Source organism: Callithrix jacchus, chromosome 2, assembly GCF_049354715.1.
Source record: "Callithrix jacchus isolate 240 chromosome 2, calJac240_pri, whole genome shotgun sequence".
Lineage (NCBI taxonomy): Eukaryota > Metazoa > Chordata > Mammalia > Primates > Cebidae > Callithrix > Callithrix jacchus.
Genome location: NC_133503.1, coordinates 136,421,554 through 136,434,674, shown reverse-complemented (window position 1 = coordinate 136,434,674; position 13,121 = coordinate 136,421,554). Strand labels below are relative to the sequence as shown.

General features: G+C 44.8%; 1 protein-coding gene across 1 annotated transcript; it reads right to left on the bottom strand.

The window, feature by feature from the left end:
- Positions 1–256: 256 nt before the first annotated feature.
- Positions 257–12,916, bottom strand: ENC1 (ectodermal-neural cortex 1). Its single transcript, XM_002744865.6, has 3 exons — positions 12,499–12,916; positions 6,892–8,704; positions 257–2,827 (listed from the first exon to the last, which is right to left on the bottom strand). Exon 2 carries the CDS (start codon positions 8,689–8,691, stop codon positions 6,922–6,924), a length of 1,770 nt encoding a protein of 589 aa, XP_002744911.1. The 5' UTR covers positions 8,692–8,704; positions 12,499–12,916; the 3' UTR covers positions 257–2,827; positions 6,892–6,921.
- Between the last annotated feature and the right edge of the window lie 205 nt (positions 12,917–13,121).

Below are 13,121 nucleotides of genomic sequence, written 5' to 3'. Positions count from 1 at the left end.
TATGAAGTTGCTGTCTTAATATGGCATGGTGTGTGACTCGTTAGATTCCCAGCTATGAATAACCCATAAATGAGGCATTTTGCTTTGCTTAGAGATTCTCTAATGGTCAACAAGTTTTACTTAATATGCAAAATTACCTTTGTAAATATCACTAAATGGTGAAATAAAACATGTTCAAAATATCTGAAATGATCCTTCTTTGGACAAACGAGAAAAGGCTCAAATTATGTATTCAAATAAAGACCCACACACATAATGAAGAGAAAATCTCTAATAATTTATTGACCTTCAGTTTCACATTGTGAAAAAAAAAAATAACAGTTTTACAAAACCTCAAAATGCAGTCATAGCAAACAAGTACATATGAACATGAACATTTTCCTTCAACTTATACAGTTTTGTACATGAACCACATAGTCAACAGCCAAGAGAGGGGTATTATTCGGCTCTAATCACTCTTATTCAAGACAGGTGTCAAGCCCAGAGAAAAGGGGCTACACAATTCTACCAGAAGTGGAGGGCTGCCCTTTGTCATGTGTTTCTACAGCAACCAGCCCACAAAATAAGAAGAACCTTCTCTGTCTTATGCCAAGGTTTTTGTGTGTACTGTGCTGTGAATTGTATTTGCTTCAAAGTGTGGGACGTTTCACTGGGTGAGAATGGTCAAGTAGTGAGACCAAATGCCTACATCAATTCAAAGAGCGGGAGTCCAGAAAGTTCCCTGCAGGCTGGGGGCCCAACGCTTAACACGGCTCCCCCTGGCTCACACACAGTAATTAATAGAGGATTCAAGGACAGACCCCAACTTTGAAACAGCTGCAGAAAATTCATCCTGCTTTCAGAAGCCACGCAATGACACATACATCTCTCTTGGCAGATTTGCATCATAAACTACAGTGCTGTAACTGCTACAATATAAACAACACTGACTGCGCCCGCTGGGGGACAATTAGACATTTGCATTGCTCAGAACACATCTAGGAACCACGGGACTGACTGCTGGAAAGTACTGTGATTCTTTTCTCCCAACGGCTCATTCATTTTGGCCCAACTACAGCCCACTCATTCATGGCATGGACGGACAAGCACAATTAGTCTAAAGTACTAAGGTGGAGAGAAATGTTAAGGATTTATCTGTCATTAGACAATGCAAACACAGTCACAATGTAAAAGGTTGTTATCAGTCTTAACCCCTATTTTCTAAAATACAGCAATGTGAGAAACATCAATGAAAGCAGTTTGAGTTGCAAACTTTGGGCAACCCCCGCACCTCAGGGGAAGCACCAATTTGAGACTAGCACTAATACCTAGGACGGCACATGCTCAGTAAACAAGCACTCCAACTAGCAAAGAATGTATTCACAACTGATTTCCAACTCTACCGGAAAACTTCTCAATAGGGGCCACTGCAGACAATTCTTTGGTGTTTTGTGGCCAAATGTGTTACTTGTGCACCAAAGAGTTTTTAAAAAGAGATCTGCCTAAGGGTGAGCACACATTGTGCCAAGGTGATTCCTGTCTTGGGGACCTTCTAGAACTTGCTAAATCATATGGCAAGAAGAGAACCAGTTCAGGTCAAGTAAATCTGGTGCTTTAATTTACATCTGTGACACTTCTGTTTTTCCCCATTAACTGTGGTTATGGCAAAGCATTCTTATAGGGTAATAAATAAATAAATAAAACTTTGGACAATGCCTTTAGGTGTGCCTTATATACAGACCTATTCCATAGAATTTTCCAGGATTTCAGGATATTACACAAAGAAAAAAAAAAACTGTTAGGCAATTTGGTCCTTTCCAGATTTCAGCAGCTGAGACTGAATTAGGTAAATCAGATTGGGAAGGGGGAAAAGGACAGAAAGAAGCCTCCCCTCACCCCATCAGCACAACCAAACCCCATGAAATCCCATTAAAAGTTGGTGAGTCTGAGAAAAGTGATCTCCACGGTTTCTCTACCTCTAGGATGTCACTGAAATTTCCATTTTGTCATCCTTCCCTGTCTTGACATTTTAAAAACCCACCCTCCCCATCCCACCCTCCAGTTATACTCCAAATTCTAACTTAAAATTTTTCATGTTTGTGCAGCAAAGCACATCTCAACAGCCACAAAATGTGCAAAACATACAACCATTCACACACGTCCATACATGTGAAGACAGCTGTAGGCATTGTTTCAGCATGCAGGCATCGAACAATAAATAGCTATATCTATAACAAACTTCTTAACAGCCAAGGGAAAGTTTAAAGTCACTTATAAATAGAAAAGAACATCTACCAAATGGCTACCAACAAAGTCCCCATTGTTCGGAAACGTTCCTGGGGAGCAGACCCCTTAGAGATTAACGGAGAGTCCAGTGGTCCTCTTTCTTCAGCCAGCTTCCCTCTTGGACCCACAGTTGGGCTCTGAATCTCCAGCAGCAGCTGGTGTGGAGGCTTCAAGCTCACTCCTCAGAGAGAGGTGACAACCATTTCAAATTTTACACATAAATGGCGGAGCCCATGGAAATCAAACGCTGAATATGGTACAGCAAGGGAAAAGGTCCAGCTTTTCTCTCCCTTTGAGGGGCTGATTAACGTTGACATTAATCCACAATTACAAGACAAGGACTAGATCACAGGTTCGTTCATTCATATTTAAACCATGTGCTACTTGCACCAAAAATCCCACCCCCCTCCCTCGCCCCCTTCCTTCATGTCCAGTTAGAGCATTTACAAGGTGCAGCAGATTTTATTCAAGTCTTGCAACTTCTTTTCCTTTTTTTCTCTTCATTAAACTTGGCCTCTCCAAAGTAGAAATCTTATATGATCTCATCGAGTGATGGAGTGAGCTGAAATAGAAGGAAAAGAAAAAAACAAAACAGAAAAAGCATGAAGGATTTGTGTGATGCCATAGTTTTAAGATTTTTGTTATTAGTCACAAAATTGTTTTAAAATTTAAACTTGGGATGGAACTGGACAATATTGCTTCCAAAGGTCTTACATCTTCAGTAGGAACTGTGCAAAGATATGTAAAGTACTTGCCTTAAATGCATGCACATGTGCATGTATGCATCCCTGCTGATGGCTGGGCTGACAAAAACAGTGGTGTCTAAAGAAGGACCTTCACTTTTTTCCTAAGCATATATGTATGTTCAAATCCAAACCTATATGTCTAGGTGCTATTATGAGTTGCTATCTTCAGCTTCCAACATTCATAAAATTTCTTTCTGTGGTTAAACAGAGCCACTGTAAAATGATCACTTAGAGGTCAAAAGAAGGGAGATTCCTGTGCAAACCCTCGTAGGCCCATGTACCATAAAAGATTCCAAATTAACTTTATTCACCATCTAGGAGGCAGACATACTAATTCTCTTATTTAAATGCATCTCTGCTATCCATTATGGCAGAAATCAGATGTATCAGGCCTCAACAGTGCAAGGTTGGAGTTTATTCTCAAAGTGCATTAGTCCACACTTAGGGGCCAGCAGCTACAGCGTGCCCATGCTACAGAATTTACCTACATCAAGTATGAATATCAGTTCAAAGTGCCGTAACCACAAAGCCTGCACATTTCATAGAGTTTGCATTTCCTCACACTGCTCACACTTCCCATTTATTTATTTCTGATTTCATCTGGGGAAATTTTGCAGAGGGCTTTTGTATCCCTTCTTGCTGTAACTCTAAGTACAGACAAAGGGAATTCTGGAGGGGCCACTTATGATTTGCATTGAATTCTTCCCACTTTGCTTTTGTGTGTTTGGAAGCTGATTCATTCCATGAGTGGTTTCTTCTGGCGGTTTCCTAACAGTGATTCAAGCTTTCAAGGCATTCCTTAGACTACAGTGTCACTGCCCCACCTCCACCTCCTTGTAACCTATATATCAACATTAGGCCAAGAGAATGTATCTTGTAATAATATAAAATTTCAAGACACTCCATATTTCCAACAGAAAAAAAAAGATACACACCAAAAAAGCAAACAAACAAAAAAAACCCTGCATATTCAAACAGGAAAAAAAAAGGACATGCACCAAAAAAAAAAATTCTAGAGACAAAACAAAGCAAAGCAAAGCCCATTTAGGCTGAGGCCACACGGTACCAGGAAAACAGAGGATAATCAAAGTAATTTCCTTTTTGCCCTTCCCACCCACTGACAGAGCAGCAGGAGGCAGATAAAACCTCCTTGGTGGATGAGCTTTAAGACCAAGGGAAACTTTCTGTTAAACACTGTATTAATTCAGTTAGCACCTACATTTGGAGGGCAGAGGAATCTGTAGTTTGGGACTGATACCTACCTTACCTACCTACCCAGCCCTTTAAGGCACTCCAACCCCCTTAAATGTCTTAGCACTATCTTGTGTAGTAAACTGTAGACATTTTAACCAACATTCTCCCTGTCGGAAATTCAGAGAATGGCTTTGATCAGGCGTTTACACAGCAAACCTGGCCCTGTCAAATTTAGTTTTTATGTGCTTGGGTCTCTCACTGGTAGCGCCAAGGGTGAAGAGAATGTTATTTTGCATATAACTAAACACTTTACTGGCTCTGTTTCCCAGGGACCAGAAGGCTATGATTCAGTTCAAATACTAGGGGTAGGGTGAAGTCAAGTGTTTGCCAACATGCTCACTCTGGGCTGAAAGAGGAAGAACCAAAAATGAAGTCTAAAGACAACAAGCAGATAACAGTCAAAGAAACCTCATTTTCCTACCAGACACAAAGCTAATTCCACTGCCATATCTCAGAGTAAGTTAGGGCCTAAACTGAATCTTGAACACTTACTACAAGCCAAGCACTGGGCTAGGCATTTTTGCCTCTTTTATCAATTGCCTTTACCAACTGACCCAAGTCTGAGTTGGAACAGTCACAGGGGAATTACAGACCAAACCACTCATTTGACAGAGAAGCAATCTAAAACTCAGGAAGGTCTAGAACTTAAAACAAGGGCCAGAACACATGTGGCTTCTCTCCTCTTTCTGCTTCAATTTCCTTACCTTGTTCCAAGGATGCCAGCCAGCCTACCCATGGTCATTTTTTATGTACCACCACCCTGGTAGCAATTTTTATGGCTCTCTGTGCAAATATACTCAGTTCTGGACTAACACCCAATTAAGTGTGCTGTTAATTGATGCTTTTTGCCTAGGAGGTTCTTTAAACCTGCTTTAGAGGTGAGTCATGCATTCATATCACAAATGAAATAACCACTTTCAGAGCATTTGTTTGTTCAAGATTACTGAGATGCCAGCAAGGCTACAAAAACCAGTTTGGTGTGGGACGCTATCAGCCCAGTTGTTCCCCAGAGGAGGTGTCTGACGGTTCCTGCTGTTTTGAAGGAGTTTCATCCCAAGAAGGTGTGACATAACTCAGAACTCTGCTAACTGTACTAAGGGTAGAAAAGATAACTGAAGAAGTGAAAAAAATAGCAAGCTGAAATGGAAGAGTGAGGCCAGGTTTAAAGATGTTTCTTAATGAGCTGTAAGAGATGGGGAAAGAAAAGACCCACGAGATGAAACCCCTCTTTGCTTAGCTTGCCACTGCGCCTAGATCCCCTTTCCTCCCTTTGAAGTCCCCTTCAAAGATGCGAAACGTACTAGGGAAAACAGAGCCAAAAGTTCCCAAGTAAATGAGCTTGTTTTCATTGCAGTTCCTCCAAAGCAGTTGCTTTCTTCTCTTATTATTAGTAATAAGCCCATAAATCACCAAAACAAATCAACACATTCTGTGTGCGCTGGGCTACATTTACACACGCCTAAGCAATTCCTGGGGCCAGTCCTAAAAATGCTTACCAGCAAAGTGGCCATGAGCTTTGCGAACTCTGAACTGTGCAGACCTATCAATTATTTGAGCTGAGAGTATTATATACTCTTAAATACACAGACAACTATTATGTACTCAGATGCATGACACAGAAATACAACTTTTGTTAGCCTTGACAATAGGTGCAGCCTAACTGATTAATTCTGAAAGGCCATAGTTAGGGAGGTTTATTTAGGTGGCTGGGTATTATCTGCACAATTTTCTGCTATTACGTACAACCTTTTACAAAGATAGATATAGATTTATCTCTAAGGTCATAAACGCCATAAAGGGCGTTATTCTTTTTTAAGAAAAACATTTAAAATAAGCTAATAATTTTGGAGAGAATAAACTAGGAATGAATTTGAGCAATACATTTTTTTAAACCCTGTTCATTCCAGAAAGGGTTTGGGGAAGCAAACTTTGAATGTAAACGAAGTATCACCTGGGATGGCATTGGCGTCATGCACGTAAAGCCCAAGTTTATTCAGTGGCAGTGCAGCATGATGCTCCAGTGCTCATGCCCTGGAGCCAGACCCCCTGCGTTGGCTTCCTGGCCAGCTCCACCACTTACTAAGCTCTGCTAACTCAGGCAGCTTACCTCCATAACACATGAAGTTTCTTCATCTACAAAATGAAGCTGGTAATAATTCCCCACAGGGTTGCCGTGAGGATAGAATGAGATGATCCGTGGGAAACACGTGGCAAAAGTCCAAGAACACGTGAGGGCTCAATAAACATCAGCAGCCATTCTTAGCAGAGGTCAGGGGTTCTCAACCTGGTTGTTCATTGGAATCATCGGGAAACTTCCTACAAATACTGATGCTTGGACCCCACCCAGACCAAATGAAACAAAGTCTCTGAGATGCACAGTTTTTGAAAAGCTCTTCAGGAGATTCTGAGGCTCAGTAAAAGCTGAGAACCACTAGCTAATGCCATGGGGGCCTGAGGCTGTGGTCGACACAAATGGGTAAGTTCTGGGGGCACCAGCTCTCTTATTTTTACAGCTTTGGTAGGACCTCTGCACTACAGTCTCTGTGGAACAGATCTGACCCCACGTACTGAACTTATGCAATAGCCTAATGATATGCATACTTACATCTACAGCTAAACTTCTTACCTTGTGCTCACTTTCTCTAGTGTACTGCATTTAAGAAGGCAGATGTTTCCAGGTGCTGACAAATGCAGTAGGAATCAGCGAGTATGGGACAGTGGTGATGCTGTTCCACACGTCCAATGTCGGATCGTAGCAGTCCAAAGTCTTGCATCGCTGAATGCCAAAGTATCCTCCAACCACGTAGAGTTTGTTTCCGGAGGCCACAGCGTGGCAGCTCATGCGCTTTGCTGTCACATCTCCCACCTTGGTCCACTGGTAAGTCTCACTGTTGAATTTATAAGCAGAGCAGGCAGAGAACTCTGTATCGCCCCCCATAATAAAAATCTGGTTCCCCAGCACAGCTGCGGCTGTATAACGCCAGGGCTGGGGACAGGTGGCCGGTACAGTCCACCTGTTTTCACACTGATCATAACACTGAACCTTGGGGAGCTTGTCATGACTGACGCTGGTACCTCCGAAAGCAAACAACTTGAGTTTGGCACTCACTACTGCGGCGTTGCTAACGCCTTCTCGGAGTGGGGCCACCATGGTCCACTTGTTGGTTGTGGGGTCATAATGTTCTACCTGCTTTAGAGAGACTGAGGGGGAGGCTGGGAGGCAGCCAGTTGCAGCTGTGTGCCCCCCAACCACATACAGGCAGTGCTTCAGTTCAGCAGAGCCATGGCCAAACCTGGCCACCAGCATGGGGGCAGCTTTGGACCACTCCTCGTGCAGGGTATCATAAACCCAGACATCTTTCGAGACCCCGTTTTCAGACCCCCGCCCCCCCGTAATGTACACTTTACAGCCAATCGCACATGCACTGAACTCTTTTCTTGGGCTGGGAATGTCAGCCTTGGGAATGATTTCTTTGGCCTTCTGGTCTACCAGATACAGCTTATCACACATGAAGGTCTGTCCTCCCAGAAGGAAGAGGGCATGGCCGGTTTTCCGAGGTCGGGCACAGAGGCTGGTTACCACACCATCATTCTGCAGGATTTTCAGTTTGCACCTGATGGCCTCTTCCACGATTTCCTTACTCTTTCTCTGCTTGGTGATGAGTTCCTCCATGGCCACGTTCTCCATGAGATAGATGGCTGGCAGAAGTGCCAACCTTACTGTCTGCAACAGTTCTGGGAGGTAGCAATAGCGCTTCTTCAGGTCATAGCTGATCCAGTTAATTGCTGACTCGTACACAAGCCTTTCATCTTCTGTCTCCAGCTCTTCACTGGACAAGAGTTGTACCACCATGTCCTGGGGCAGCTGGAGGAAATCTTCATTCTTCCTGATGGTTTGGAAGTTGCTGAGACACATTCTCCAGGACAGTTCGTAGAGCTTGGTGCACTGGTGCGCATCGGACAGCAGCAGCATGCCCAGGCAGTTGGTGGGATGCAGGTTCTTTTCCAGGAACTCTGCACATGCATCCCGGATGTCTTGAAACTCCAGCATGTCACCAGCTTCCAGGAGTGATTCTGCATTTTCTTCATTGATGATGACCCGGGAGGAGTACGCATAGTCAAGCAGCAGCTCCAAGACTTCTGGGTGGATGGAATTGTCAAAGTTGACCTCACTGTCCTGGCTCTCTTTCAGGCCACCACTAAACATGGCCTCAAAGTACCGACTGCACGCAGCCAGCACTGCCCGGTGGCAAGGGAAGGTCCTATTTCCGGCATGGAGAAGGACGTCAGTGAAGAGACGCTGCTGGCGTAAAAGATTCAGGTGAGTGAGGACGCTGTCAGCGTAGGAGGACTTGTGAAACAGATAGATGTTAATGGAGCCGCTGCTGGCCCTGGACTTGCGGTTCTCATGCACGCTGACTGACATTTTGCTTCCACTCCTAAAAATAATAATAATAATAACATTGAAAATTATGCTCCTGATGTTCAGAACAGCAGAACAAAAGCCACGATGGTTTGGGGCAAAAACCAGAACACTTTGTTGTTGACCATGCCACTTACTATTCTAGAATAGTGTATGGCTATTCCAGCACAAAGCCAGAAACAACTACCCAGAAGGAAAGCTATTCACTGGAATACTGTTGAGCTATTTGAACTCTGCACTGTTTAAAAAAAAAAATCACTGCATAAAAAGCAGGTTCATCTTGGAAAACCTGACCGCCAACTTTCAGGCCATTGAAGTCTTTTAGAATGTAAGTCAGCAAAAGCCGGGAGAAGTGATGTCTCATTCTCACAGCTCCCTGTCCTAGTCTAGTTGATTCACTGTGGGCTACTTCAAATGCCAGGTCTCCTGCTCTCATAATGCCAGAGAATGGGCACCGGCTTTCATGCCCCATGCAACATAAAGCCATGCGTAAAACAAACACCCAATAATTAATTCTATTAAGAATTCTTTTGGTAAGATCCAATCTCCCAGCACATACAGTAAATGGGAAATGGAAGACCAACTTCTGCAATGATCAGACCTCTATTTAAATGTTACAGATTAATGTATTTCACTTTATACATATGTTTGAGACCAAGTCTCACTCTGTCACCCAGCCTTGAGTGCAGTGGTGCAATCACAGTTCATTGCAGCCTTGAACTCCTGGATTCAAGTGATCCTCCTGCCTCAGCCTTCCAAGTAGCTGGCACTAAAGGTATGCACCACCAAACCCAGATAATTTTTTGTATTTTTTGTATTTTTTTTTTTTTGGTAGAGACAGGGTCTCGAACTCCTGGCCTCACCTGATCCTTTTGCCTCAGCCTCCCAATTTAAAGATTAATTTCTAACCAGAAAGCTCTACCACTGAAGATTCCTAAAAGCATCCCAATTTGAAGATAACCATATACTGATTAGCAGGCTTTAGTCAAAACACAGAATAAATTCTGGCCATAATCACCGACTACCTGTCTTGCTCTGGACAGCCTCCTATGTAAGGATTTGGCACATAAAAAGAAGAATATTTTGAGTAGCGTACTCATGACTACTGTTTTCTGTTCTTCCTGCTTTATATCAATTTTTGGGAAACCAGTTGCAAGAACAAAAGATTCGCCCCTGTCTTTTGATTAAATAGTGCATCAGCAGGACTGCACTGTTCCTATATACCTGCAAATGCTGGCACCTGCAAAGAGGGCATTCAAAATGCAAACACTGCTTTATTTCAATCAAAAAATACGTGTATTTGTGTGCGTGTGCACGCCTTTGTGTGTGTATTTTACCAGGCCACCCCAGAATTTATTTGCCGGCTACAGTGCTTTCACTTGGTATCTAAACTGAAATTATGGCAGAATCGAATGCTATCTTTTGGTTTTCTTCAGTAAGAAAACAGTAGGGTAGTGACATAGGAAATCCCTATCATCCATCTTCAAAAACTGAATCACACGCCTTCATCCTTTTCTTTTATATTACCCCTCTGTTACTTCAAAGGAATGAAGTCTTCAAGAACCTGCCTACCCAAGGATTCCTAAAGAAGCTGTTTATCCCCAGAGGGTAAATTGTGTGGCTGGTTACAGTATCTGTTCCAGACACAGACAGCCAGTCCTTAGAGCACGGCTGAAACTGTTTCCTTTAACCATTCAGATATTTTTTACATTTATATTTTAAGAATTATTAATAAATGCAAATGGTTTGCCACAGATTCATGGGCTAAAATACTAACCTGCCACTCCCCAACCAGATGTGAACCCCACTGTAAGACACCACAGCAAACCGCAAAGGCAGGGGCATGACACATAACGCCTCATACCATTAGGTGATGCAACTGGTTTTCCTTTCTTTTGGAATGTAACATTTTATGATGAGTAAACAAGGCTTAGTGGAAGAAAGGAAGAAACGAAGTCCTAGAGCTCAAGTGTTAGGAAGTCTTTACAAAGTACCTAGTAACCTCCACAGTGACTTAGGATATGAAAAATGGTGAGGAGCCAGCCTCACTCCCACCTCAAGCTAAGCTTCTACTGTCTACTCCAGTCTAACCAATGCCCAGTGTTCTGAAGAATGACCCTATGAACCTATGGGAATGCATCAGGTTTCCAAAGGGTTAAAACACTCATTTGTATTCTCAACACTCCACCACTGTAGTTGTTATTTTAATTAGTACATTCAATCTGAAGTATCTGGAGGAAGATGTTTAGCCTAAACCTCAAAAGACTGTCTACATACTCCTATGAAGCTGCCGCCTCTCAGGCTAAGAGCGAATGCTACCCTGACTGAAGGAAGAATGAGGCTCCCTGCAACTAAGTGTACAGGAACCAAAATGCTCGCACATTGAGCTGGAATCATGCTGGGCCCAGAACACATTTCCCTGAACATTAGATTCAGGATGGTGCAAAACAACATTCACAACCAGACTTATTTACACCTACGCAAACAATTTGTTGAGAAGACCTCAGGACATAGGATCTACACTCTCTGCATCCTGTGTTTATGCTCCTGTATGTTCCAGGTTAGCCCATCAAGCCAGAAGGAAGAGCCTAGCCTGTCATCTTGGATGCCATCCAGATGGAAAACCAAGTCACACTCAAAATCACAGTCAACATTCTTGCAACAATGTTTGACTAAAATAAAAAGTCAACTTGGAAACCCAAGGGGAAATAATTGCTTTCTGGTTTAAAACTGTGCAAACATCAAAGTATCAGCAGAAACCATGTATACAAGTCACTGAACACACCTTCAGCATAAAATGAATCATCTTTCGAGCATTTTTAAGCCCCCAGAGAAATTACATTTGCATGCCAAGTAAGTAGCCAAGAAAATGCACACATATACTTAACCTGCATCTACAAAGAAGACAGGGAAAAGAGCTGCTATTACCGTGAACATCAAAAGGGCTTCAGTTACAGTAACTTCAGTTCACTTCATGCTCCTAATTCAGGCTCTCTGCCTCCGATGCTTAGCACCCCGCACGCTTCTCCAGGTTTTGAACCTGATCTCAATCCAATCAAAAGAGAAACTAGGCAGATTTTTTTCTGGACATTTATATTGCCGGTAACAATAGAACATTACAAGGATATTGTTAACAAAAAATACCTTCTTGCCGAGTCTTTTTATTAACACTTGCAACGCTATTTAAGAGGCTGGCCGTGCCCACGACACCAGACTGCATGTGGATAAACTCAATGTTTCATCTCCACCCCGCCCATCGATTCCTATCCTTTGTAACTAATAATGTTACTCGACAGATCAAGAAACTAGGTTTTCAAAAAGGAGTTTTCATTCATTCTCTGTAGATATTTTCGCCGCAACATGCCCGCACTCAGGGTGTCTGTGCGTGGCCCCAACTTTCCTCCGAGCCTAGGAGGGTGCAATGTGGGCCAACCATCCCGCGCGCTTGTCCCTGGAGGCTGCGGGGAGAGACACAACGCGACATTCACCCCCAGGAAAGAGCTGCTTTCCGCGGAGGAGGGGGGCTGACTGTATCCTTAGTTCGGCTCCTCGCTTCCCCAGCGGCTAGCCCTGGGCATTGCACCGCGGAGGGGAGGCCGGTCGACCCCTCCAGCGATGCCCGGTTCCTGCCTGCTGTGGGAGGGCAGCGGAGGGCACAATGTTCTCACCAAGAACAGCTCCCCTTGGCCTAAGTCGAAGCGCCCGGCTGCCCGGAGCACGCTCACCCCTCGCGAACACACTCCTGCAGCCGAAGCAGCCCCTGAAGCCAGCAGCGCCTGCAACAGGTCCGGGGCAGTGGGGGAAACTTACAGCAGTGGCGACTGGCCGCAACGCACAACTGAGTTCTAGCTTCGGTCACGGGCGGGAGGCGACGAACAGACCGCTCAGCCCCGGGGAGTGGTGGCTAAAGCCCGGGCGTAAGGAGCGCCGGCCCGGGAGAGGACTGCGCGCCGAACGCTGGCTCGCGAACCGGCTACCGCTGGCGTTCGCCTCCGCTTCTAGTCCCCACGCCGCGGACCCCGTGCCCAGGGGTCCCGCAAAGCGTCTCCCGGAGCGCGTCTCCGGAGCGGAAAGCAAGCCTGCCACTGCAGGCGCCGCGGAAGGAGTTGGGTTGTGCGCTGGCGGAGGGAGCTAGAAAGCGCTGATTGCGCCGGCTGCCGCCTGGCGTCTGGACTCTCCACAGCGCCACCACCACACCGCCTCCTCTCCGGCTGCCAAAGCAGTCTGCGCCTCGCCGCCGCGCGTCCCGCTATAAGTGGCGCGGCGGGGAGGGGAGGGGGCGCGTATGCAAAGAGAGGACACCGGGGGAGGGAGGAAGCGCCTGGGCGCGGCCCGAGGTGTAGGAGGAGGAAGAGGAGGAGAAGGAGTGGGAGGAGAAGAGGAGCTGGGGAAGAGCGTGTCGGGGGAGTTAATCGGGAGAGGAAGCGGGAGAG